The sequence below is a fragment of the Polypterus senegalus genome, chromosome 1 (genome assembly GCF_016835505.1).
Source record: "Polypterus senegalus isolate Bchr_013 chromosome 1, ASM1683550v1, whole genome shotgun sequence".
Lineage (NCBI taxonomy): Eukaryota > Metazoa > Chordata > Cladistia > Polypteriformes > Polypteridae > Polypterus > Polypterus senegalus.
Genome location: NC_053154.1, coordinates 132,664,686 through 132,691,906, shown reverse-complemented (window position 1 = coordinate 132,691,906; position 27,221 = coordinate 132,664,686). Strand labels below are relative to the sequence as shown.

Sequence of the window (27,221 nt, the reverse complement as noted above, 5' to 3'; positions counted from 1 at the left end):
CAAGGTAAAAGCAAGAATGCTGAAACAAAATTATACATTTTTTGATGACAAATATTCAGACATGAGTGCACTAGCTACACTGTCCAGGAGTGGTCATGTTGGCCTGTATATGACTTCCATACCAAATGAGGTAGGGCTAGGAGAGGAAGTAGATCTGGCATCAGAGATCCTCACATTCGGGGCTTCTGGTCTGAGGATGAATAAGATGTGAATGACAGTGCCCCTTCCTGACTCAGCTGAATTACCATCAATACACCAGTCCTGAGAATGTCCCCTGCTCATGCATGTGTGACTAATATATGTAACGTGTGTGTATATGTGTATTTGCACTGCTCAAAAAAATTAAAGGAACACTTTTTTGAGTATAGCATCAAGTCAATGAAACTTCTGAGATATTGATCTCGTCAGTTAAATAGCAGAGGGGGTTGTTAATCAGCTTCAGCTTTTTAATTCAATAAAATTATATTTAATAAGATTAACATCAGGTGCAGTAGAGGGGCAACAATGAGACGACCCCCAAAACAGGAATTGTTTAACAGGTGGAGGCCAATGACATTTTTCCCTCCTCATCTTTTCTGACTGTTTTTTCACTAGTTTTGCATTTGGCTACAGTCAGTTTCACTACTGGTAGTGTGAGGCGATACCTGGACCCTACAGAGGTTGCACAGGTAGTCCAACTTTTCCAGGATGGCACATCAATACGTGCCATTGCCAGAAGGTTTGCTGTGTCTCCCAGCACAGTCTAAAGGGCATGGAGGAGATTTCAGGAGACAGGCAGTTTCTCTAGGAGAGCTGGACAGGGCCGCAGAAGGTCCTTCACCCATCAGCAGGACCGGTATCGCCTCCTTTCGTCAAGGAGGAACAGGATGAGCACTGCCAGAGCCCTACAAGATGACCTCCAGCCGGCCACTGGTGTGAATGTCTATGACCAAACAAACAGAAACAGACTTCATGGGGGTGGCCTGACGGCCCAACGGCCTCTAGTTGGCCCTATGCTCATTGCCCCGCACTGTTGAGCTTGATTGGCATTTGCCATAGAATACCAGAATTGGCAGGTCCACCACTGGCGCACTGTCCTTTTCACAGATGAGAACAGGTTCACCTGAGCACATGTGACAGACATGAAACAGTCTGGAGAAGCCATGGAGAATGTTGTGCTGTCTGTAACATCGTTCAGCATGACCGGTTTGGTAGTGGGTCAGTGATGGTCTGGGGAGGCATATCCATGGAGGGACGCACAGACCTCTACAGGCTAGACAATGGCAACTTGACTGCCATTAGATATCGGGAAGAAATCCTTGGACCCATTGTTAGACCATATGCTGGTGCAGTGGGTCCTGGGTTCCTCCGGGTGCACGACAATGCCCGGCCTCATGTGGCGAGAGTATACAGGCAGTTCCTGGAGGATGAAGAAATTGATACCATTGACTTGCCCCCCACACTCGCCTGACCTAAATCCAGTAGACCACCTCTGGGACATTATGTTTCAGTCCATTCAACACCACCAGGTTGCACCTCAAACTGTCCGGGAACTCAGTGATGCCCTGGTCCAGATCTGGGAGGAGATCCCCCGTGACATCATCCGTCGTCTCATTTGGAGCATTCCCCGAAGTTGTCAGGCATGCATCCAAGAACATGGGGGCCATACAAACTACTGAGTACAATTTTGAGTTGCTGTAATGAAATTTCAGCAAAATGGACTAGCCTGCTGCATCATTTTTTCACTTTGATTTTCTAAGTGTCTTTGAATTCAGCCCTCTGTTTAATGAAAATGAAAATTATCAACCTTCAATGTGGCATCCTTTCATTCCTAACACATTACTTAGCCTATATCAATTTAGATGTCCATTTTGTTATTTTTTCCCCATTGAGATCTCATGTGTTTTCAAAGTGTTCCTTTAATATTTTAAGCAGTGTGTATATATATATATATATATATATATATATATATATATAAATAATATAAATTTTGTCACATACAGTATGTATGTTGGAGGATTGTCTTTTAGTATCATCAGAGGTATGCAGATGTGGGTACAGTAGCCAAAAATTGTACTCAAGTAAGAGTAGCGTTATTTCAAAATAATATTACTCAAGTAGAAGTAAAAAGTAGTCATCCAAAAAATTACTCAAGTAAGAGTAAAAAAGTGTTTGGTGAAAAGACTACTCAAGTGCTGAGTAACTGTTTGATCATAATAAATGATTTACTTTTTAGAAATGTTGCAATAATATAAAATAATATGCAAATTCTGCTATTTTCAAATAATAAAATAAAAAATGAGTAAAAATAAATAACATCTTTACAAAATAAAGATGCACAAATAACACAAAGTTCCAAATCTCAGTTTTTCACAAAAAAGCTTTTGAAGCCAATACCTGCAGTAGGTAACATGTATGTTTGAACAATGCAAACTACTTACAGTGACAAGATATACTTGCACTAACAGTATAATACTGCATATTCACTTCCCCTTCAAATAGCACAGCTGATAGAAAATAACATTAGAACAAGCTTGTGCACGTACAACAAGTCTCATTTTACCTTGACTGTCTGTGTCTGTGCATGTTTGGTTAAAACGTGCTTGTTCTTGACTCAGTGAAATGATGGTTAAGTTTCAGCAGGAGTTGGCTCTCATTTTTCATGTATTCTTTCTTTCCCTGTCCGCTGTCTGTGAGGAGTTTGTGCCACTATGCCGGCACAGTTTGGAAGTGGTCATGTGACTGCATGGCTACTTGTGATTTGTGAAACGGAGCCATGTGATTATTGTTGCTAAGTCTGATTGGTAAAACAGAGTCTTGTGATTATTGTTGCTACGTCTGGTGAAACAGAGTCTTGTGAATATTGTTGCTACATCTGATTGGTGAAACAGTCATGCAGTAGATTCACTGGTAGCTTATCTCTGGCAAAAATATAGTGTATCTGATGGAAAAAATTTAACGATTCGAGTGTTGCCCAGTGTAACGGAGTAAGAGTAGCATTTCTTCTTCACAAATGTACACAAGTAAAAGTAAAAAGTATGGTGCAGTAAAACTACTCTTAGAAGTACAATTTTTTTTAAAAAGTTACTCAAGCAAATGTAACGGAGTAAATGTAACTTGTTACTACACACCTCTGGAGGTTTGTAACACCAGTCAAGGACAAGAGGGGATGCTGTCACTAACAGTATATTCTTCTTTTCCCTCCACAGTACAGAGAAGACACTTGCCCCTTCCATTCCCACCCCAATAAATCTTGGGAATCTCCGGAATTTCTGTTGTGTCTTAGGTATTAAAGTTTATATGTCAGCTAGATCCTAAGAAAATAAGCCTTACCAAAAATGTATTTGCGCCTTTCTGAAACCCTTTATTTTTGTATATTTGTCACAATGAATAATATAAGATCATTAAACAATATATAGTATTAGATAAAGTGAACAAGATATATCGTATATAACACCAATTTTAAATTGGTACTTAATATATTTAGGTCATTGTTGTCCAAAACTATTGCCCATATGAAAAGGTATTTGTCCCCCAGCTTAATAGCTGAAAAAGGTAGAGAGAGAGAGGTAGTGATAGTTGGGGACTTAATTATTAGGGGGATTGAAGCGCAGGTGTGCTCCAGAGAGAGAGAGTCTCGCACTGTGTGTTGCCTTCCGGGAGCACAGGTGGGAGACCTCCCTGGAAGGGTGGATAGGCTCTTGGCCAGAGTGGGGGTGGATCCAGTTGTCATTGTCCACGTTGGAACAAATGACATACATAAGGGTAGTCTGTCAGTTCTGCGATCCAAATTCAAAGAGTTAGGTACCAAGCTGAGGAGCAGAACTGACAAGGTAGTCTTCTCCGAAGTTCTGCCTGTGCCACGTGCCAGTCCAGGTAAGACTGAGGAGATTGGAAGGCTTAACGCGTGGCTCAAATCTTGGTGCAGGGTAGAAGGGTATAGGTTTATGGGGCATTGGGACTCCTTTTGGAACAGATGGGACCTGTTCCGCCGTGACGGGTTACATCTGAACCGGAGGGGCACCAATGTATTGGGGAGGCGTATGTGTAGGCTAGTCGAGGATTGTTTAAACTAGGGAATGGGGGCAGGGAGTTTAGGACAGGCCAGATTTAGATCTATACATGGAAGAACAAACAATGGTGTAGAAATAAAAATGCATAGTAATGTAAATTTTAAGCAAACACGTAAATGTAGAAGGATTAACACATTAAAAATAGCTTGCCTTAATGCTAGAAGTATCAAAAATAAGGTAAGTGAGTTGGAGTTGTATGTAGCAGAGCATAATTATGATATTATAGCAATAACGGAAACCTGGCTAAATAACAAAGATGGGGATGAGTGTAACATAGAGGGATACACATTTTTAGGAAGGATAGACAGAACAGAAAAGGAGGTGGGGTTGCTGTTTATGCCAAACAGGGTTTAAATGTAAGTCATCTTCAGTTGGATGATGAGCCCCATCTTAGTGAGGACATGTGGCTTCACCTGGAAAATATTAGGGAAAGAGGTCTTATTTTAGGAGTGTGTTATAGACCACCCAATTCAGACAGTAATTTCAACACACATCTTTTAGTAATATCAAAAGGCAAGTTTACAGGGGGATATTATAGTCAAGGGGGACATTAATTATCCAAATATTAACTGGGATAACCTTACAGATGGAGGAGCACAAGAGCAGGAGTTTTAGAAGTAATCAGCGACTGTTTTTAACACAGCATGTTAAAGCACCAACAAGGGGTGAAGCCTGTCTGGATTTAGTATTCTGTAATAATCAGGATAGAATTGAGGGTGTAGAGGTGATTGAACCACTAGGGTCAAGTGACCATAATGTAATACAATTCTCAGTATTTTGTAAGAGTACAGATGCAAAGACTAAAATTGTTAAGTTGAACTTTAGTAGGGCTAATTTTGAGCAGATGACAAAGTCTAAGTAGGATAGACTGGGATAAGCTTTTAAATGTGGAGACAGTCGAGGAGCAGTGGAACAGGTTTAAAAACATGTAATGCAGGACAGATACATACCTAAATTTGGAAGTAATAGGAAACTAAAAAACTCCACGATGGATTAATAAAGATTTAAAAAGAAGTTGCAAAGGAAAAACTGCTGTATAAGGCATATAAGACTAATGACTGCAAAGAGAATCGTAGCGTATGAGAACATGAGGGCAACCATTAAGAAGGATATCAGAGAGGCTAAAAGACAGTTGGAGAGGAATATAGCAGATAAGGTGAAGAAGACCCCAAGAGATTCTTTCAGTATTTTAGTAGTAAAAGAACAGTTAAGGAGGAGGTCAAGTTCATCAGGAATAGTAAAGGGGAATTAAAAGATACAGACAATGAAATAGCAGATGCCCTTAACTTACATTTTTCTGAGGTGTTTACAAGTGAGCAAGTGGATAACCTCCCAGAGGTAAACGCACCTACTAAGGAGGTACTGAGGGATTTGGAAATTGTAGAGGGAGAAGTGCTGCTCAGATTAAATAAGATGAAATCAAACAAATCACCAGGCCCAGATAATATTTATCCTCGTGTTCTTAAGGAGGCTAGTGAGTACATATATAAACCCTTGACACATATTTTTAGGAAGTCACTGTGCACTGGAGAGATTCCAAAGGACTGGAAAATGGCAAATATCATCCCATTATATAAAAAGGGTGACAGGGCAGATCCAAGCAACTATAGGCCAGTAAGCTTAACAAGCATCACAGGAAAATTAATGGAAGGAATTATTAAGGATAAGATTGAGCAACACATGGCAAGGACAGGAGTTATTCTGAACAGTCAGCATGGGTTCAGAAAGGGAGGTCGTGTTTTACTAACATGTTGGAATTCTATGAGGAGGCAACAAAAGGATACGATCAAAGTGGAGCTTATGATATTATTTATCTGGACTTTCAGAAAGCATTTGATAAGGTGCCACATGAGAGGTTGACCATCAAGTTAAAAGAAGGCTCAGACACAGGAAACAGAGGGTGATGGTGCGAGGAACCTCATCAGAAATGGCCGATGTTATGAGTGTGTTCCACAGGGGTCAGTGCTAGGGCCACTGCTATTTTTAATATATATAAATGATTTAGATAGGAATATAAGTAACAGGCTGGTTAAGTTTGCAGATGATACCAAGATAGGTGGATTAGCAGATAATTTGGAATCCGTTATATCATTACAGAAGGACTTGGATAGCATACAGGCTTGGGCAGATTTGTGGCAGATGAAATTTAATGTCAGTAAATGTAAAGTATTACACATAGGAAGTAAAAATATTAGGTTTGAATACACAATGGGTGGTCAGAAAATCAAGAGTACACCTTATGAGAAGGATTTAGGAGTCATAGTGGACTCTAAGCTATCAACTTCCCAACAGTGTTCAGAAGACATTAAAAAGGCTAACAGAATGTTAGGTTATATAGCACGATGTGTGGAGTACAAGTCCAAGGAGGTTATGCTCAACCTTTATAATGCAATGGTGAGGCCTCATCTTGAGTACTGTGTGTAGCTTTGGTCTCCAGGCTACAAAAAGGACATAGCAGCACTAGAAAAGGTCCAGAGAAGAGTGACTAGGCTGATTCCAGGACTACAGGGTTTGAATTATTATATTATATTAAATTATATTATATTATTAAAAGAGCCTTTACAGTTTAAGCAAAAGAAGATTAAGTGGTGACATGATTGAAGTGTTTAAAATTATGAAGGGAATTAGTACAGTGGATCGAGACTTGTATTTTAAAATGAGTTCATCAAGAACACGGAAACACATTTGGAAACTTGTTAAGGGTAAATTTCGCACAAACATTAGGAAGTTTTTCTTTACACAAAGAACGATAGACACTTGGAATAAGCTACCAAGTAGTGTGGTAGACAGTAAGACATTAGGGACTTTCAAAACTCGACTTGATGTTTTCTTGGAGGAAGCAAGTGGATAGGACTGGCGAGCTTTGTTGGACTGAATGGCCTGTTCTCGTCTAGAGTGTTCTAATGTTCTAAAGGTAATTGATAATTAGACTCATCTGAATGAACAGATCCAGTCCTGAATGCAGCTGGACCTATTCAATCTAAACCTCACCATACACTATATTGACACTTAAATAGGAAAGTGAAGTAGTCAGCAGAATGTTTCTATAAAAACACTATGCTTCGATCAAAAAATATTCCCGGAAGAGGGAAAGAAAAAAGTTGAAGATCAGGAAAGGGCTACAAAGCTTTTTATAAAACACTGGGATCTTTACCACACCACAATAAGATGCATTATCTGAAACTGGAGAACATTTGGAAAAGTTACAAATCTTCCCAGGAAAAGATGGCATACTAAAATTACTCCAAGAGCACAGAGATTGCGAAAAACTGCAGGTCTCTCATACAAATAATGTAACTCAAAGACAAAGAAAGAATTAAAATCAGAAAAAACTAACTAACATAGAATAAAAGTAAAGGCCAGAAAGGACAGAAAAAACAACTCCAGACTGCTGGAGAAAAAATAAAATCTGAAGGGGTTCCAGGCCATGAGACCGCCCAGCCCTCTCTAGGCATACCAATGTAGGGACATCACGGTGCTTTGATTAGGTGGTGGTGGCGCAGGTCACCACCACAAAAAAAACGGAAAAAGAACAGAAGCGAGAGTAGCGGTTAGTATGGATTTTAGAGCCACCATGAATAGCAATGATAATTAATTGAACATGCAGAGCATCAGGATTAAATTACAATGAAGTTATGAGAAAGCCATTTTAAAGTAATGTGTATTTAGCAGTTTTTTAAAGTGCTCCATCGTATCAGCCCGGTGAATTCCTATTGACAGGCTATTCCAGATTTTAGGTGCATAACAGCAGAAGGCCGCATCACCACTTCTTTTAAGTTTAGCTCTTGGAATTCTAAGCAGACACTCATTTGAAGATCTAAGGTTATGATTTGGAATATAAGATGTCAGACACTCCGATATACAAGATGGAGCGAGATTATTTAAGGCTTTGTAAACCATAAGCATTATTTTAAAGTCAATTCTGAATGACACAGATAACCAATGTAGTGACATCAAAACTGGAGAAATGTGTTCGGATTTTCTTTTCCTAGTTAGGACTCTAGCAGCTGCATTTTGTACTAGTTGCAATCCATTTATGTCTTTCTTGGGTAGTCCTGAGAGCAGTGCATTACAGTAATCTAGTCGACTGAAAACAAACGAGTGAACTAATTTCTCAGCATCTTTCAATGATATAAGTCTAACTTTTGCTATATTTCTTAAGTGAAAAAATGCTGTCCTAGTGATCTTATTAATATGCGATTTAAAATTCAGGTCACTGTCAACAGTTACCCCTAAATTCTTTATCTCCGTCTTGACTTTTAATCCTAATGCATCGTTATATTTTTTATTTTATATTTTATTTACAATAAGAAAGAGACTAAGTAAAAGTGAAATTTGTGGAAAAGTAACAAAGTGTAAACCTCTGCTATCCAACAGTAGCATCACCACTCATCTGCAATGAAGCACTGGGATGATCCCCAAGTCTTTTGGAACAATGTTCTATGGACAGATGAGTCAAAAGTAAAACTGTTCATACGACACAGATCCCACTATGAACGTCATGAAGCTATTACAGCATTAAGCCTTAAGAACTTTATACCTACAATAAAACATGAAGGTGGTTTTGTCATACTGTGGGGATGCATTGCTTCTTCAGGACATAAAACACTTGCTTTTATTTAAGGAGTCATGAATTCTGGAAGGAATTTTGTTCCTTGAATAAAGAACATGATTATTTTAAAAATATTCTTTGTTAATTAACATTTTCTTTCTCTAACATTGTATTTTGATAAAAGATCTGAGGCCATTCATCGTTTAAAATAATGTATGAATAAAGAGATTAATAGCTAGAAGGCTAATAATTTGTCATAGCACTGTGTATTAAATGGTTTTCATTGGATCATATTTAGAAAGAAACTGGCAATCTCTGTGATCTCTGTCAAAAATGTTATTGCAATATTTGCAGATATGTTTTGCTTGTATGATTTAAAATAAAAGCAAAAAGACACATGCACACTTATGTAAGGCTGAAAGTACCAGCTGAAAGAATATATAGTTTATATCTTGCATCCTGTATGAGCTATGATTGATCTTTTAGTGAAAAGGTTATAGAAAAGGCAACAACACTGCTGAAAAAAGATCCAATAAGTGTGCATCTATCAGTGTTTCATACACATGCTGTATTCAACTGTGAGGTTTTGAGCAATTTCTGTTACAAATGCTAGATAAATGCTCATTTAGTCATGCAGTCCTGAAATGAAAATTTGCAATTGCTAAAGAGTAAAGTCTTAAAACACAAAGATATACAGGAGTTACTTTCATTTAATATGTAGGATGACTCCAGGGCTTCTTCATAACCTTGCCTGTTTGGACGTGTTACCTGAGAAGTTCAGACAATGAGGCCTACAGTGATGTATGGGGGCAGAACAGATGGTAGACCTCACAATGTGCCACTGGGAGTATGTAGTTTTGAATGTGTGTGTATATGTGTGTAATATATATAAGAAAGTTTGGGGTTTTTTTTTTCTTTTTTTCCATTGCATGATATCACACCAAGCTGGCAGGTTGGAGAAGTTTAACATGCTGTTTGAGACTGTAGTGCAGTACTTCTGCTGTGTCACTGTACAGAATGCAGGAGTGGCTCACCCCACTCCAACTGTCTGCCAGCAGCAAACCAGTCTAGTGCTGCCCTGAGGCTCACCTCTTTGAACCACAAGAAGCTATTCAAATCCCAGCTGCATAGCTTACTGCCACATTGTACACACACATACACTGTTGCATTGGCCATGTAATTGTCTCTAATGATATTAAAAACCTGCAATAAGTGTGTGTTGTACAGCTTAAGATAATATCATTTATTAATGTATATGCTGTAAATGAAGTGTGATGTATAATCATGTTTACAGAAATATATAGAAGTAATTGTGCATGTTTTCTAAACCCACTTTCCTAAAGTTTAAGGCCACAAGGCACAGTCACAGCAGCACTAAATGCAAGGCAAGAACCAAAAGTGCAAACCAGAAATATTTAATTATCAAAAACCCAGTTTTAATTTAACGAATTCTGTAATTAGTTTTTTAAATAATAATTTTCTTTACTACTTTTTTCCCCAACAGAAATGCATACAATATATACATCTAATTATATTCGACAACAAAATGAGCAACGTACCAAGAACGATCTGACTTTTATAACTTGTGTTTCTTCAAGTGTGCCCTCCCTGAGACAAACTAAATACATTTCTGTCTCATGGGCTGCAGTCTTTCTCAGCACCACTTCGCACAAAGCATCTGGACTAGTTTTCCCTGCTACCCATGAAGCATTAATTTATTTTAGAATCGCAGGACTACATTTCCCAGCAGACATTACATCAAAAATTGCTTCAATGTTTTGCTTAAGACACCGTAAGGAAAATTACAAAAAATACCTGGAAACCCTTGCTCATGTACTTGATCTTCCTTAATACCACCAAAAAGAGATCCATCCATCCATCCATTTTCCAACCCGCTGAATCCGAACACAGGGTCACGGGGGTCTGCTGGAGCCAATCCCAGCCAACACAGGGCACAAGGCAGGAACCAATCCTGGGCAGGGTGCCAACCAACCACAGGACACACACAAACACAAGCACACACTAGGGCCAATTTCGAATTGCCAATCCACCTAACCTGCATTTCTTTGGACTGTGGGAGAAAACCGGAGCGCCCGGAGGAAACCCATGCATACATGGGGAGAACATGCAAACTCCACGCAGGGAAGACTCGGGATGCGAACCCAGGTCTCCTAAATGCGAGGCAGCAGCGCTACCACTGCACCACCGTGCCGCCCACCAAAAACAGATGTTTACCAAAAATAGCAGTTACTTCAGGGATATGTTACTTTATCATTGGAACCAAGACTTACGTTTATGCAGTAGAAGTTACAGCCACTGATAGTGAATGTATTTGACACAAACTAGAAAAGTGTGGGAAGACAGTTACATTTTCTTGTCACCATGGAAAGACATAAACAGTTCTTGTAATATTTAAAAGTTAAGAATAAATGAAGTAAATATATCTTATTTTAATGACATGACATGTTATTGCAATTTGGCTACGCTGAAATTTGATGGGTTCTCCAATGAAGAATATAATCTGACAGCTATAAAATATGAAAGAAAAAAAACAAAACTCAAATACACTTGATTTGTTTTTCTGCAAAATTTCAGGTCTTTATATTTTCAATATTACAAGGATATGGTATAAAAACACATTCATGTTTTATTATGTGTATACAGTATACTAACAATTGCAATCAGACAGCATTTATAAAAGAGATACAATGTTGTCCTTTGAGTACTGCCCAGTGCTGGTTCCTGTCTTGTGCCAAATGTTGCATGGGATAGGCTCCATTTCCTGTGACCCTGAATTGTATTAAGTAGGTCTGAGAAGCTTATTTCATGTTGTCCCAAATGTACCCTTTCTGCCTGCCACTGCAGCTCATCTTCTAGTTGGGATGCAATTTTTAGTGTTCTCTATCCATGATCCTGTACAAAGAACACATTTACACAATACAACTAGCACTTTGTACAAGATATTTTCCTTTTATGTTTTACAGTACAGAATATTCACTAAAATATTCTTTCGGCTTCCAATTTGACTAATGGCAGCTACAAGTGGCCAATAGGATTTTAGCAGCCTTTTTCCACTCAATTGAAATACAGTATATCTATTTTTAACTTAAATTGATAAATAAATAAGCAAATGCATAGTGTACAAGTAGTTCATCTAAACACATCTACAGTACAAATGTATTTCTTAATAAATACAGTTAGGATCCTTAGATAACAATAGCATAGGTGACTCTGAAATGTCTATTTACCAGCCCATTCTCTTGCTGTAAAAAATACGACTTTTTTTATTGTGGCTTTTTTTTTTTATTTAAAACTTAAAGACAATTATTAGATCAGTCAGTACCAATGTGTAGTAATGGCAGTGAGAAGACAGATGACAGCAAAGTGTTGCAAAGTATTAATGTGGGATGAGGCTATGAAGAGGATCTAATCCCTTCTCCACTGTCACTAGCTGCATGGTATGTAGAATAGGACACAAGAGACATCTCATTGTGCGATATAAATTTTAACAAAATATTGAAGTTTAATTTTCAGTACTATGTATTTTGTATTTTTAAATTATACTGACCATTTAATAAAGGATTCAACTTGGAAAACTGCCACATTTCCTGCTGCTTGTTACCTTTATGTCCTCAGCTGGTTGGTTATTTATAAGGATGGTCTTGTTCTTCTTTTGAACTTTTTTGCCCAAAATGCTCTGAATGTAGATGTATACCATCTTAAATTTGCTCCTTCTACTTACATTTTGTCAGTGACAGAGTTTGCCACAATAATATTTCACTACCATTGAATTGTACAATTGTGTATGTGACAAATAAATATTGACCTAATCTACATGTGAAGTGAGATAGGTGAGCAGCTAAGAAGCACAAAGACTTGTGCATTTATATATGAGCTAAGCATTATATACTATATTTGAGATGAATATGTCATATTTTTGGAAGTGAAGCATGCATTTTAAGACCATTAAAAAGGAAACACCTGATAATGGCGAGCACTTCACAAAGTCTTGTTCAGTAAATTTAAAGATTAGCATGGGCTTTAATAAATCGGTTACTTATGGGGAGATTTGTGCAATTACAACTGATAAGGTTAACTTACATAATGGGCAAAATGACAATGAGGGTGAATAAAGTAGTAAAGACAGCTGTGAAAACAATGATGGAAAATTGCCCCTAAATATCAATTTAAAGGTGAGCATGTTTTGGGTGAAGCAGGGAAAGATGTGATATGGTATCGTCACCATTTTGCCATTCCAGTAACATACAGAATAGGCCATCCTTTTAATGAATTTTTGTAAAAATGTAATTGGAATAATAAAATTCTTTCAGTGTATTGACTGTCTTATCAATTTGTATGATTCAGCTCACTTTCATACTCGCCAAAAATCACTTAGCGTTTTAAACATTGTCTTAAAGCATTTGAAGTGTATGCTGTACTTCACTTAAAATGGTGCTCTAAACTATTATATCATTTTTTTTCTCATTGAAAATAGACACGAATATAACAGGTCTTTGGTCAAGCTTAAATTTGTAAACTTCTATAATATACAAAATTAAAAATAAAAGTTATTAAAAGTATAAAAATACCAACTCCAAAGAGAATGACCACAGTGAGCTTTATCTACATTTTCCATTTTCTATCATTTTTTCTATGACATTTCAATATATTTAGTACCTTTCACCCACAAGATTTTTACCTAATTTATGTATTCATTTACAGTATGTTTCCAAACCACACCTTCCAGTACAGTATATTGCTGTGAAAGGCTAAAGCCTACCTTGGCAAAATTATGCAAAAGGCCAAAACCTGTCCTAGATAGCAGTAGGCACCTGCTAGCCAAACTGTTAATCATTTATGCCTGACAAGTTTAAAATGACTATTAAGCCAACCACATGCACATCTCTGGGATGTGGAAGGGAACTAGAGTGCCAACTAAAAACCTACACGACATTCAAGAAATGTGCCAACTCCATATAGACAATATGCTGAGAATTCAGGAGCTGTGAAGAAGCAGTTGTAACCTTTATTTATTAAGGAGATGCTTTTACCGTTAAACCATTACCAAAGAAAGAAGGTTTGTAATTCACAAGTACAAGGAAAGGGGGAATGCCACATGCTTAGCATCGCCTTTTGGAGAAAAAAAGAGGACATTAACATGAAGTGACTAGAGCTCCCACTGTCAAGAAATAAACTGCTTTGAGTATTGCAGAAAGTAAAGCCCTAAACACAGGCTTTCTCTAAACCTAAACGTTTTGAGCCCATTTATAAACTGGGGAAATGTACTACCCAGAAATGGAACTAACCAGTGAAAGTTAGTAGGAGTATGTAGTGTGACTATGCTCAATGGTTATTGGGGAACAGGTCTTACGGTAGACCAGTAAGCTAGGATTTAAATCAGATGTGCGTCCCATCTAGTAACCTGTGGAGAAAGGTCATGTAATGTACAGTGTATAACCATGATAGTAGCTCGTACACTACAGTAGGTGGGCTGCAGTATTCTTGATCAGGTGGTCTAATTGTACTGTCTAAGAATTCTGCCATGAAGAGCTCCTGTAGCTTAACTGAAATATCACACATGATAGAGAAATGATAACTTTACATATTAAAAAATGTATTAAATAAGATACATTATAAATAAAATCCCACAATTTTAATTTTAGAGGCAATAAAGCTGAGAAGGACAATGTTTATTTGTGAATTTTGAAATGAAAATGCTATTGTTTAATGGGATAGAGAATGTAGTGAGAAGTCAAGCAAAATAACACCTTTTATTGGCTAACTAAAAAGATTACAATATGCAAGCTTTCGAGGCAACTCAGGCCCCTTCTTCAGGCATCAAGAAGAAGGGGTCTGAGTTGCCTCGAAAGCTTGCATATTGTAATCTTTTTAGTTAGCCAATAAAAGGTGTCATCTTGCTTGACTTCTCACTACATTCATAATGGCTAACACGGTACAACAACAACACCCTAGTCCTGCAGACATAATGGGATAGAGAAGTACATTTTAAAGTTGTTTCATTGAGCTGTGTGACGCATGAATTTGCTGCGGAGGTAAAAATTGAAACACTGTTTTTAAAAAGATATTAATGTGTTCAAGACGCTCCAAAATAGAGTCACTCTTACACATAAAAAATGTTCTTGTATTTGCTTATTCTATTTCGGAACTTTTTCGGTTGTACACATGTGTGTTACTCCAGTATTAATGTATGTATAAAGAATGATTTAAACATAAAGTCGACTTTCTTTGTTAAGAAACAAAAATGTCTCTTAGCTCAACTACTGCGTCCGAATCTCCGTCCGGAATTGCACGTGTGCTGTGTATGCGAGACTAGCAGCGCTCTCTCGTTCTTCCAGCTTCTCTTCGTTGTGCCACTCCGTATTTTTCTCATCGCCATTGTTAAGCGTAATTGTGATCGATAGTAGCTTTAGCCAATCAGAAAGCGCAAAGCGTCAAGTCGGCGTTCGCTCTGGAGATGTTACCAATCGGCGCTCAAACACACCCCTTCATGTGCAGAATTCAAACGCAGAAAGGGTCGCTCGGGGTAACCATGTTGGTAGGGTGAGAAGCACCTGTTAGTTCTTAGAGTATCCTGTTTGATACGTGTTTAACCCCGATATTATAATAAAATGACACTTTGTGTTTTTATAAATAGAAAACGAAAAACGTGTATCTTTTTCACGACCCATTTTATTTGTCTTTGGACTTGGCGCCATATTGGTTGTGGCATGACATTATGGCTCGACACCTTATTAAAACAAAGATTGCAGCTTACGAAGTTTCCCTGACGCGTATATTCTAAACTGCTCATAGCGAAAAAGTTAAGTGATTAAGAATGATTTGCTTTGTGATGGCAGCTATTCATTCACATATCATGCCAACGTATTACCATTGACTTTAAAGGAAGTTTTGTCCTGTTAGAAATCCCCGCTTGTCCATAATGCGCTACACGCAGGACAGACGAGAGATGTGTTCTTAATTGCATAGCGTGGCTAATGGCGGAGGTTGCGTTTTTTAATTCGTGAATAACACAATTCTTTTTGGGGGAAATGCACAAAAAAGATTATAGTTAACATTTTTGGTGAATACGTTTTGCACATTTACTAATAATTTTGAACAAATCGGGCGGGTAGGGGCTTTTGTGAAACCGCGTGAAAGCATTCTTAAGGTCATGCTTCTAAAAAGCTAGCGTTTTTATAGTCGTTACAGTCCCGAGCCACAAAAGTCATGGCTGATGGTGTCGAATGCACATTGGAGGTGGGGGCGATTGCGATCCTGGTCTGCAGTCGAAACCAACGAGACCCTAACTACTTACGTCCGTAATATATCTGTACGTACGTGATAACTTTATTTTTTTCAACTAAAACGTACTGTGATTTATTGGATGAAACATTTACCGTAACTTAATGTGCGCGTGCGTACACTGCATTTCGGCTCTTACCAGCGCCACACTGAGTTACTGCGGTTACATTGTAATTAGGTGACGGTTAGGGCAAAGAGGAAAAAACAGCCAGAAAGATTTTAATGAATTTGTATGTCAGTTCAGCTGAGACCAGGTCGCAACTCATTGCACAGGTAGGAGGTTCAAAGGGAGGCGTGCCCTCCTGTTAAGAAATACTAGCCATTGTTTAGTGGCAGCGAATCGCTGTATAGAATTTAGCCAGGGGCTAACCAATCACAAATTAACGGCACGTCCTCTCGACTCCGCCCCGTACTCTATATTAAAAGCGCCTGCCGCCGCGTGAGTTCGCCACTGGCACTTAATAGCCATATTTGTATTGTTGTCTGTTTTGGGGGAACAGGAGTGGAACAAATTTTATTTTCTTTTTCCTTGTGTGCGGGAAAGCTTTTAATTCGGGGGGAAAATGGCAGATACTAAAGTAGATACCAGTTCCGAGAGTCCCGCCAAGGTGAGTTAGCGCTGTCTTTATTTACGATGGGACATGGGGACGTTGAACGATGTGTTCCCTGTATTAATTGTTTGAAATCTGGGGTTTTAAGCGGGGCATAAGGACAGTGTGTCTTTTCCTCCGTTTCAGCTCATTGTGTAATATGTAGCGCGCGCGCCGTTAAACCCCATGCTTTGATCTTTAGATACAGATGAGCGGAACAACAAAGCGACAGCTGCCGGCTGCACCGGTTGGATTGTATGGATGAGAAAGCTGCCAGGCTAGTAATGTTTCGCTTGGCGTCTTCAATTGTGCCGCCTGCGCTTGTTCGCGCGGTTTCTTTTGTTTATACGCCTCTAGAGTGTCGGTTCCTCTTTGAATGCCGGTTTCAAAGCTAAGGAGACCGTGAATTCGCGAGCTGTAAGTAGTCCGTTCTTGAAATAGATCGATTTATTTCCCTGTCTCTTTTACATTTTATGTAATTGGCGACAACTGGGGGAAATGCTTGTTTTTTCAAGTGACTGATACAGTTCAAATGACTTGATCGCACTTTTATTTAATGGAAGAGTCGTATATAACCTTAGGTTTCTGTAAGGGTGACGGTGCTATCGGGTACCGTTTGCGTATAGTCACGATGTGCAAGATACTGTAGGTGGATGTGCCGAACGTATGGCCGCTTGATAATGATAAACTCAAGTGTCACGTCTGTGTCTGTCGCTCGAGAGCTCCGCTTTTGCCAGCGCTGCGTGGGTAATGTTTTACAAATTGCACGGATTCTGAGGGCGAGAATCCTGCCGTTAAGTGTTTGCGATGTGAGCACGATGTGATTAAGCGTGATCTGTCCAGCGTCAGGGGGGATCAGTCGGGGCGAGTTGCATTGAATTGTACTGCGGAGTTTGTGACCGATTTTTGTATAGGGTTCCTAGTATATCTACAACACGAGCTTTGTTGGCCATCCGTTGTGTTTAATACTTTTATTATGTTCCGGAGCGTTTTCTTTACTGCTCTGCGGCTTCCTCTCTCCGGAGACTACTCTCCAGCTGTTTATTGTATTTCATTCGCGAAGCGACCCCCCTCCACACCAAGGGGGATGCGGCATATATGGGTGCGCGAAGACATTGGGTTCCATGCGTAGGACGCTGTCTCTGTTCAATCAACCGGGGTACTCCGTTCTGCTTAGTCTGATAGTTACGGAACCTTGTCGGTGTAATAGGCTTTAAACTCTTTTTGTGTTTTGGCGCCGGGAGCAATGTGTTTGTGTACTTAACACCGGAGGGGGTCGCTCTCTTGGGGTAGTTTTATCTCCTAATAAAAGTATATTTGTTGACTGCTAAGAATTTTATAGCGCATGTTTACATCCGCGAAGATAGCCGATCTTGTGTTTGTCTAAATAACTACGTCGCGGACGAACGTCCGACTGGGCGCGATAAATAAAGGGACGGTGTAGCAGGTCTGATGTAAAGGAGGCGGACCTCTCCTAATGTATTGCCGGTAACCAGCTTAAGGGTTAGGGATTACAGAGGCTAATTAATGTAAGAGATTGAGCCGATAAAGTAAGGCAGGCGCCCGTAAGCGAAAGGGGCGCGCAAGCCGTGAATATTGAGACGGTGAATTAGGAGCATTAGATAGATGTGTGTTGAAAATGAGTTACGTTCTTCAGAAATTTCTTTTTTAGTACTAGCAACAGCTAGCGACTGATGTCCCTTTTTCTCGAGGTGAATGTATCTTGTCACCTCTGTCTCCTCCTTCAAGTCTCTATTGTCTCTTTCCACTCGGGCTAATTTAGCCAGCCTCCTACTGATATTCTGCGGCGCTTCTCCTTGCTCATTTGCTGAATTGATGTGGGCCGCGACGCACTCTGGGACTTGCTGTCTTTTTTCCGGGCGTGTCTAAAGGGGGGAGGGTTAAGTACGCAGTCGCTAAACTACAACGACCGAAATCTCTGCGCGTAGTCCCCCTGTATCGTATTTCACGGGAGGCTGGTTTCATTAATGTGGGCGGGTGATCGTTCTGGAGTGAAGCCAATAGGCTGCTTCGATTTGAAGTGTCACATTTCAAATGTAAAATGAAAGCATGTTTTGCCGAGTTTACAGATGGGGTGGGAGTTGCTATTGTTGACGTACATGAATTGTGTTTTAGTTTTTGGTAGTGCGATTATCATTAAATCATGCTGTCTCCCTTTTGAGTTAATGTTGGCGTTAGAGGGATGTGTACATAATAAGTACAACTGGTCAAAACAGTTCAGTAGAAATGTTTACTGTTTTTAATGTTTTTTTTTTAAACCTAGACGACTTAATGTAACCCTAGGCTTTTAACTTGCAAAATTTCTTGTAATTTGGTGCTATTTTTAGGATGCTGATCCCAGTGGAACTAATAAGTCACCAGAAGAGTATTATTGCTGAGCTTTGAGGATGTGTTAAAACTCCCCCACTACCATCTGCCACTATTGGACAAAGCCATTGAAGGTTAAAATATGATGGTCATTGTCTCTAATGTGTTTTTTTTCCCTCCCCAATTGAACCCCAGGACCTTAAGGAAAAAAGGGAAGCTGTTGAAGATGCAGAAAATGGCAGAGATGCACCAAATGGAAATGCAGTAAGTGTTTGTTCTCGCTTCCCCTACCTTACTAAAATGTTTTAGAATGACAATATGCTGGGTCTAGTGCTACTTTGATGGGCAGTGTAGGTTGGAATTGTGATCTTCACAATAGATCTTCCACTGGTACTGTTGGGTTTTAACGTATGCATACATGCGTAGTGAAACGGTTACGCTAATTTTTAATTATTTTAGGAAAATGAGGAAAATGGTGAACAGGAGGCAGAAAATGAAGTAGAAGATGATGATGAGGAAGATGTTGGAGATGATGAAGAGGATGATGATGGTGAGATTCTTGATTGCTGTGAATTTTTTTTTTTTTTTCCAGTTCTGGTTTCTGTTGGCTCTTTCCTACTTTGGGTTGGTTAGTTGTGTTTTGGGTATTGAGGCACACAAATATATCAGTGCCTGACCTTGGGATTAGCTTTAGACCATTGAGCTTCAGTGATTATTCAAAATGTTCAACTTTAATAGCCAGAATGGCAATGTGCTCAAAAAAAACTCTTTTGTAATGCTAGAGTTCCCTTTGGGTTTGTAGGTGATGACGACGAAGATGATGACGAAGGTGAAGGAGCAACAGGAAAAAGAGCTGCAGATGATGATGAGGTAGGAGTGGGGTGTGTAAATTAACGGGGTTTTTGTCTTTTTGTGTGTGTGCTTGAAATTTGCTACTGTATTTGTTTGGTCAGAGCAGAGTTTTAATATGAATTAACCTTTTGCTTGTAGGATGATGATGTTGAAACAAAGAAGCAGAAAACGGATGACTAGACAGGCTGCTCCTCAGACAACCTCGACTCTCCCTGTTCCGAAGCAAATATGTCTGTTGGAAAGGAAAAACGTGGTCATCTTCACCAAGTAGAGTAAAACGTCCATGAAAACACACCACCTGCAAATTTTTTAAAGAATCAACCAAGACTTCAAGGCTCTACCTTCTTTCTTAAATACTTTAAATGAGAATTTGTTTGTATTTTTATTTACATTTTATATTTTTGTACATATTGTTAGAGGTCAACCATTTTTAACAGTGATCTCTGGTGACCAAACGGTGCTTTGAAGTTGATGCTTCTCTATAAAATAGACTTTACTTGTGGTTTGACCATGTCCTGTTATCTCAACAGAACTTGTAAAAAGAAAAAGAGGAAATATTCCAAGCATTCCAGTAATTTTTTTTGTGTATGTACTTTAGTTGTACTATAAGTAGTTGGTTTGTATGAGATGGCAAGGCCAAAGAAAAGGATTTTTTTGTCTATGAAATTACTGTTTATTGTGGCCTATTTGATGTATGTGTGAATCAGTTTGTTGTCCAACAATAAACCGGAATTTTATTTTGAGTTCTCATGTTTCCTTGTTTTGTTATGCTTCATGCTTGCCTTGTTTTTAATTACATTATTGTAAGTGTAACTGTTTGCAGATGGATTGCTTTTATATTAGGTTTGTGTGTGTGTGAGCTTTTTTATTTATTTTTTTTTTTTTAATGATTTTTTTTATGTTGGGGGTTTTCATCCTGTATCTTATGGACGTGGTTCCAATAGAGCATGGTTTCTGTTGGTATGCTATTTTTGTGATAGATGCCAATTGTTTTTACTGTGTGAGGCCATTTATAGTGTTTCATGGTGGGTGAGCTTTTCTGTGGAGTGGTAGGCCCTTCATAGTGTTGTGTTTAATTTATTCTAGTTAGTGTAGTTTGTTTGCAAAGTAGGATTACTGAAGCCTTGTGGGCATATGCTTTGTTCCTTGCATCCCAGTCTATTATTATTTTAGTGTTTCAGCCCTACACCCTCACATGTACGGGACACTGGATGTTCAATATTTACAGGCTTTATGGTAGATGCAACAAAGTAACACATTGCTTTTTCCATGTTTGGGCTTGATATACCAAAGGTGTATTCACTACAATTCTTTATAGCCTTTAGTGGAAATTCCTTTTTATTCTTAAATGAGGGAGGGGGACTTGGATTTCATTTGAGAGAAATGCTTGCTTGCTCTAATTGTGTGGGATATGCATGGGTTCAGTGAGCATGCTTCACTGACTATTGAACTTGGTGTTTTTCAAAATATTCATCAAGCTGCAAAATCAAAGTTCTTGCCTGATGTCTCTTCATACTTTTAAATCTGTATTTTTATTTTGTTGAATATAAAGTGAAAGTCTAGGATACTTATGTATTTTATATTAGCAGGGTGTGCATGTACAGTGTGTGTGTGTGTTTTTGTGTTGTATACTCTGTGTATATCTATATATAATAGCACACTGTTGATTCCTTACCCCCTGCAGTCACATTAATATTTCGCATTATGCTTTTGAATGCTAAACTGATCCATCTGTGTACTCATTTTGCCAAGAGATTTCTGTCTAAATGGTTTTGACATACTGGGTAATATATACAGACTTGTGGGTCTTACCCCACACATTCAAAGGAAGTGGATGTAAGATTTAAGTCAGCAGTCACATTTTATATGAGTAAACATACAAATGTGCAGAAATTTAGATAGAATTAGGTGTTTTTAGTGCTGCTTAGGGACTTAATGATACAGTAGGTCATATAATTGTAATGGTCTCATTCATTTTTTTTTTAATTTAAATATCTCTCACCATAGCTCATTACATTTATATCCGTAGCACTATGAAACCTATTCAAACTGCTTAAGTTTGGCATACACTGTTATGAAGCCTTCTGCAGTCTTGAAGGGTAGTTGAGTTGTTTAGGGATCAACCTAGTAAAGTTAGCTTATTTTTTTTTCTTTATTTTTGATATTTAACAGAGTTTCCTGGCATCTCCCAGAACAAGTGGAATGAACTTTTACTCATCGCAGACCACATTCTGAATAAGGATGTTTTGGAACTTCAGGATTCTTCTATTGAGGGAACAGCCACGGACTCCATTGGTCCTGTCCAGGCCTTGGCTAAAATCTGAAACTTCTGTTGGGTTGTAGTATGCTGCAGAGCTTTACAAGGCTCGCATCTCTTATCAGTAAGAGGGTGTGATGAAGTTCTTTCTCTCGCAACCCCCTTTGCCTTTAGTATTCTGCAAATGATTGCCCAAAAGAGAGAAAGCAGCATTGCAAAAATACTAAAGAGGAGGGGTGTTTTTAAATGTACACTTGAAGGCCAACTAATAATTATACAGTATCTATAAGACAGATGATTTTCACAGTACATTCTAGCAACAGCTTTTCTCAATTAAGGCTAAGGCAGAAATGGATGAAAACTACAAGAAGTCATGATTAGAAATGCCTTAACATTTGTCTTATTTAAATCCTGGTTTAGTAACATGAATGTCTTAACTGAAAGGGCACTTGTGCATGTAGTATTGCTCATTGTTTCAAGTCTGAATTAGAATTCTTTTAGCCATTTTGGACTCTATAGCCCAAAATGAGCCAGCTGTTTGAATGAGGAGTTCCACTAAAGACCCTAATTTTACTGCTGGTAAGAACTTGCATGCAGGGATAACTAAGCACCACACTGAGTTTTCAAGGGCAGAGTCAAATTCCTGAAAGAAAAGTGAGATGGGGGCTGCAGTGCTCCTTCAGAATTGCACAGTGTGGGGTGGGGGGGCTTGTCAGCCTAAGATAAGTTGAGCCTGCACCCTTGTTGGAGGTTGAGGTCGATGGGCTGGGAAGGGAATTTGCACAAGCACAGTATTAATGTCTCGGAATACTTAGTAAGAATTAGAAAAGATGGGCTGGCATGCCTGGAATTGATAAATGTTTGTGTATTTTATATAAAGTATCTCATAATACTTGTCGGAAGAATAAGGTGTTGGAGATGGTCCGGCTAGGAAGTCATGCAGGTAAGTCCACAAGTGCATGTGTGCTATCATTTGTATACTTTACAAGTTGACTTATTTTTGCTTAACCCCACCAGACGATTCAGACACTTGGTATGTCCTTGTCTAGGCTCAAGAATTTGGAGGAAAAGCCACACGACTGCAGGGCAGAGGACAAATGACACGTCCGTTCTTGAAACCTAGAAATGTACAGCCCGTTAGGGGGTTTCAGTGAGCAGCGAAGTCTTTGTGTTTCAGGTGATGTTACCTGTCCCTACTTTGTGCGTTTTGTCTTCAGAGTTCAACAATGCATTCTGTGGAAAGCAATATGACACAAGCAAAAAAAATTGAGTGTACCATATTCTGACACTTAAGGAGACTAGGAAAGTTCAGACTGCCTTAAAAAAATCATGTGTGTGCTGCTGGTCCATTTTTGTATGTAATTTACATTTTATTTCTCGTGTATCCTTGGTTTTAGCCCTTTAAAAGGTTTTGTCTGAAAGATCGGTTTGCAGAAACACAACCAGCAAACCACACAGCTGATGCAGACAACTTAACATTTATGTGTTACTTTAGTTATGTGGATGAGACACTGAGACTGCTAGCTTAAAAAATAAAAACCAAGCTCGATAGACTGATCTCCACTTGGCCGTCTAATTTCTTATGTTCTCGACTACAGTGCAGTGGTGTGACACTTGCCACTGCTGCCTCTCCACTCACAGGTTGATTTATGGCCTTCCTAGTGCTTGCATATTTTCCTGATGTCCGTGTAGGTTTTCTCCAAGTACTCCATAACAGAAAGATGCGGTAGTTTGACAGGGGACCGGTATTTTGCCTGGTGCGAGTGAGGGTACCCAGTGCCCATACCACCTTATGCTATACTTACCTTTGTTGTAGGAAGAGTGGATGAAGATAATGCGATTCATCCTGTGCTACAGTCCCTCATCTTAAATTAACAGTAACTTCAAACTTGGGACAGGTTTGTTGAACGTTTTGCTCGTGGTTTCAGGTACAAGTCCATGATACTCTCAAGGAAATTGAGGTGCGATTTGTCAGAGCATTAATGTGACCGCTGTTTGCAAACTTCAGTTAAGTATAGAGCTGGTCACAAGTTTAGGATGTCTAAACACACTTTTAACTTGTGGAATGATGGGAACTGTTGGTAGTTGTAACTTGGTACTTGTGACTTTCAACTGCATTTATTCTCATGTTCAGCTCCTCTTGTTCATTTTACTGCTCCAGCACTGTGCTGGAAGGACAAGACTGGAGGTCATAATACAGAGGGGCAGCCAGAACTTGTTAAAATGTTCAGATTATTTACATTGGAGGGAATTCTAGACTTAACAGGGAATTGGGGATGTTAAACCCATCGCCACAGTAAGCTGCTGCAAAATGTGAGCCTGCTGTTGTCAATCTGTACATCAGCTGGAGGACATATTGGAGTTTGTCATACAGTTGGCTGGCTGTACCTGTGCAGGTCAGTGCCCGCCGAGACCACTATAACACCATGGAGGTTCGATTTATGGGTTTGAAGCCACTGGGTGGGGCCAAATCAAGAAAGGGAAAATTTAATACTGGACCAAACCTGCAAAAGTCCAACTAGTTTTGATACATTTTCATCAAGTATATGTCATAGCTATAATTTTTTATTTGGCTTCCTGAAATTAAGGAATGTTCTTACTGTGTTGAATATTGTCTTCTCTTAAGGTAAGTAATATTATTGCACATTTACAGTATAATAAATTATATTACTGTTAATAAAAGTGTTGATAATATTTGCACCAACAGAACATGTTACAATTGAATTGTGCTATGACTGTGTGATGGCTGCCTAATGATGACATCTTTGGCTGTGGCCTTGATTGGTGGACATGTGAGGGAAAATCAGGTCACATTTTGTTTGCTGCCCAATTATCGCCACTGCGGTCATCACTCACAGTTGTCACATTGCAGTTTCACAAACATCATCATGTGTGCACACAATAACTTTCAGACAGTAAAGATGATGACTTTCTTGTCCTCAGGTGTTGTTGGAGATGCTGGAAAAGTATCAAGGACAGAATGATAATTAGCCCGGACCCTCTCATATTTTAGCCTTGGTCTGTCTTTATCCTTCTATGCTTTGAGCAGAGAACCTATTGACATGGAGAGCTTACACCTCTTGCTTAGTATTTTTTGCAGTAATCAAAAGATTTTCGGTTTAATTAGCTTTATTATATGCAGTGATGTTTTAGCTCGTACACCCAACATGGAGTTTGGCCATCTGTCAATGAAACCTCCTTGAATAACAAAATGTTGTGCTGTATGTAAATAAGAAAAAAAGCAGCCAGTGTAAGTCTCAAAGTTCTAATAAAATGAATAAAATATGGATGGGGACTCCACCCACCATCTCCGCTAATTGTTGGCGGGCACTACTCTATGCATCCTGACTTCCCATAGACATAATTGGGCAGTTTACTCAACTTTCAGAAGTTAAATGTTAATTCGGAAACTGTTCTATAAATTGTATCAGTTAATCTTTCTGCAAACATAATACAACTAAATTTGAACACATTATTAAAAACATGGCTTCCTTAGAGGACTGCCAGCATGGAATAAAGTAAACCACATCCTCCTCACATGCGAGCCGTTGGTCCAAAGTGTGCAGTGAGCAGCCACATCTGAACTCTTGTGTTCTCAACACCACACTACAGCAGGCTTGATGGGGAAACAGCACAGGCCAGAGTAAAGAATGGCAAAGTCCAGATTTTTACCTAAACTTTATTTATTTTTTTTTAATTAAAGACACATTAAAGGGTTGATCAAGTGGGAAAAAACGCAGAAGTGTCAAATAAAACCCACTTGGTTTCAGCACATTGGATTAGTTTGCTTTCTACTTTCTAATAAGTCACAAATACTCTCCTGCCCACCCCTCTAACTCTTCTCTCCTCACATCTGCTCCAGTACCTTCCTACCTTTTGCTCCCATTCACCTCCCAAGTAGCCTCCATTTGGGCTGTAAACTCCATTTTGAGGTTGTTTCCATGACAGCCAGAAACACATCTGGACCAATAAATGTTCTCTAAAGGCCCAGGGTCCATCTCGTCTGGGAGCGCCAAGTGTCCATGCTCTCCCAGTTTACAATTGAAGGGTCAGACTGCCATGGTGGCTGCCAGTCCTTTAAGGTACCCCGTGGCAGCCCTCGGCCACCTGACACTTTCAGGGAGATCTCCACTGCCTACCATGACATTAGTGCCCTGGGAGACCACAGCTAACATGGACACAAATGTTCATCATATGATATTAACTTCAAAAGGAAACTGATCTGCTTGGCTACACAAAACATTTATGGCACACACACACACAGAAAAAGGAATTCAGAAATCCCAGAAGGAGTTTCTAATCACGCTTAGATTTTAATCCTGTGTTTACTTTGTAGCCAAATAAATAATTGGGGGGGGGGACTTTAGTTTTGCAGGTTAGCAAGTTGGAGACTGCTGATGCATATCGCCTGGTGGCCATCTCCCCATACTGGAAACTGAGCAACACCTCAGTTAGAAGTGTGTCTTATCCTTTTTGAATCCACTCCAGCCATTTCTGCTCTTGGCAGCCCCTCTCATGACATCTGAGGTACCCACAAATATTCTTCATCTGTGTTACATGCATTACATTGGCAGACTATGGAAACAAAAGTTTGAAATCTATTATCATAAATCACAGAAGAACTGATAAAATAAATGTCGGAGCCCTTGTTCAGGTCATTAATGATACGTGTAATTAAACACCGTGGAGATTTGGATATGTGTATTCAGAATGGAAACATTTCATTATGCATTGGCAATCTGTAATGAACTGGCATCAGTGGAGCTGAAATAAAGGATAGGCAATAGGAGGAGTTGGTTCTTGGCAAGCCTAGTGATTCCCTGAAAGGTCACATCTTATTTTTTTTTGTTTTGTAAGTTGGTTTTTGTGGTGGTATTTTAAGACACGCTGGTAGTTTTTAGCACATGAAATTTTCCTCAGGTCAAAGATCGTTACTGTGGTATTCTGGAGTTCAGCCTTTTCTATTTTGCTTCAGATTACTATTTCTATTATCATCTGTATCCAAGTTGACTTGCAACATTTCAAAAATACAATTTGTTATATTTCTACCCTCATGTGAAGTGTCTTGCTTACGGTCCCATAGATAGCATCAGTATTTGGATTTGAATCCACAGCCTTAAGGTTTGAAGTCTAAAGCCTTAACCACTCCACCACACAGCCTGCTTGATCGTTATCTTAGCCAACAGCACAAAGAATAAAACACTATATGTAATATCTACAGAAATAAATGAAATTGAAGTATTGTAAAGGTATAAATGACAGCTAATATAAGCAACATGGTTTTAATG

The 27,221-nt window shown here is 39.0% G+C and overlaps 1 protein-coding gene and 1 long non-coding RNA gene across 2 annotated transcripts in view; both read left to right on the top strand.

The window, feature by feature from the left end:
• The window catches only part of LOC120532473, a 68,727-nt gene extending 41,746 nt beyond the window's left edge, over positions 1–26,981 (top strand). Inside the window, exon 3 of the long non-coding RNA XR_005634306.1 lies at positions 21,849–26,981. This is a non-coding gene — a long non-coding RNA (uncharacterized LOC120532473). The remainder of the gene's footprint in view (positions 1–21,848) is intronic.
• On the top strand, positions 16,346–20,419 carry ptmaa (prothymosin alpha a). Its single transcript, XM_039758487.1, has 5 exons — positions 16,346–16,514; positions 19,020–19,088; positions 19,284–19,374; positions 19,627–19,694; positions 19,815–20,419. Exons 1-5 carry the CDS (start codon positions 16,470–16,472, stop codon positions 19,854–19,856), a joined length of 315 nt encoding a protein of 104 aa, XP_039614421.1. The 5' UTR covers positions 16,346–16,469; the 3' UTR covers positions 19,857–20,419.
• Positions 26,982–27,221: the final 240 nt, after the last annotated feature.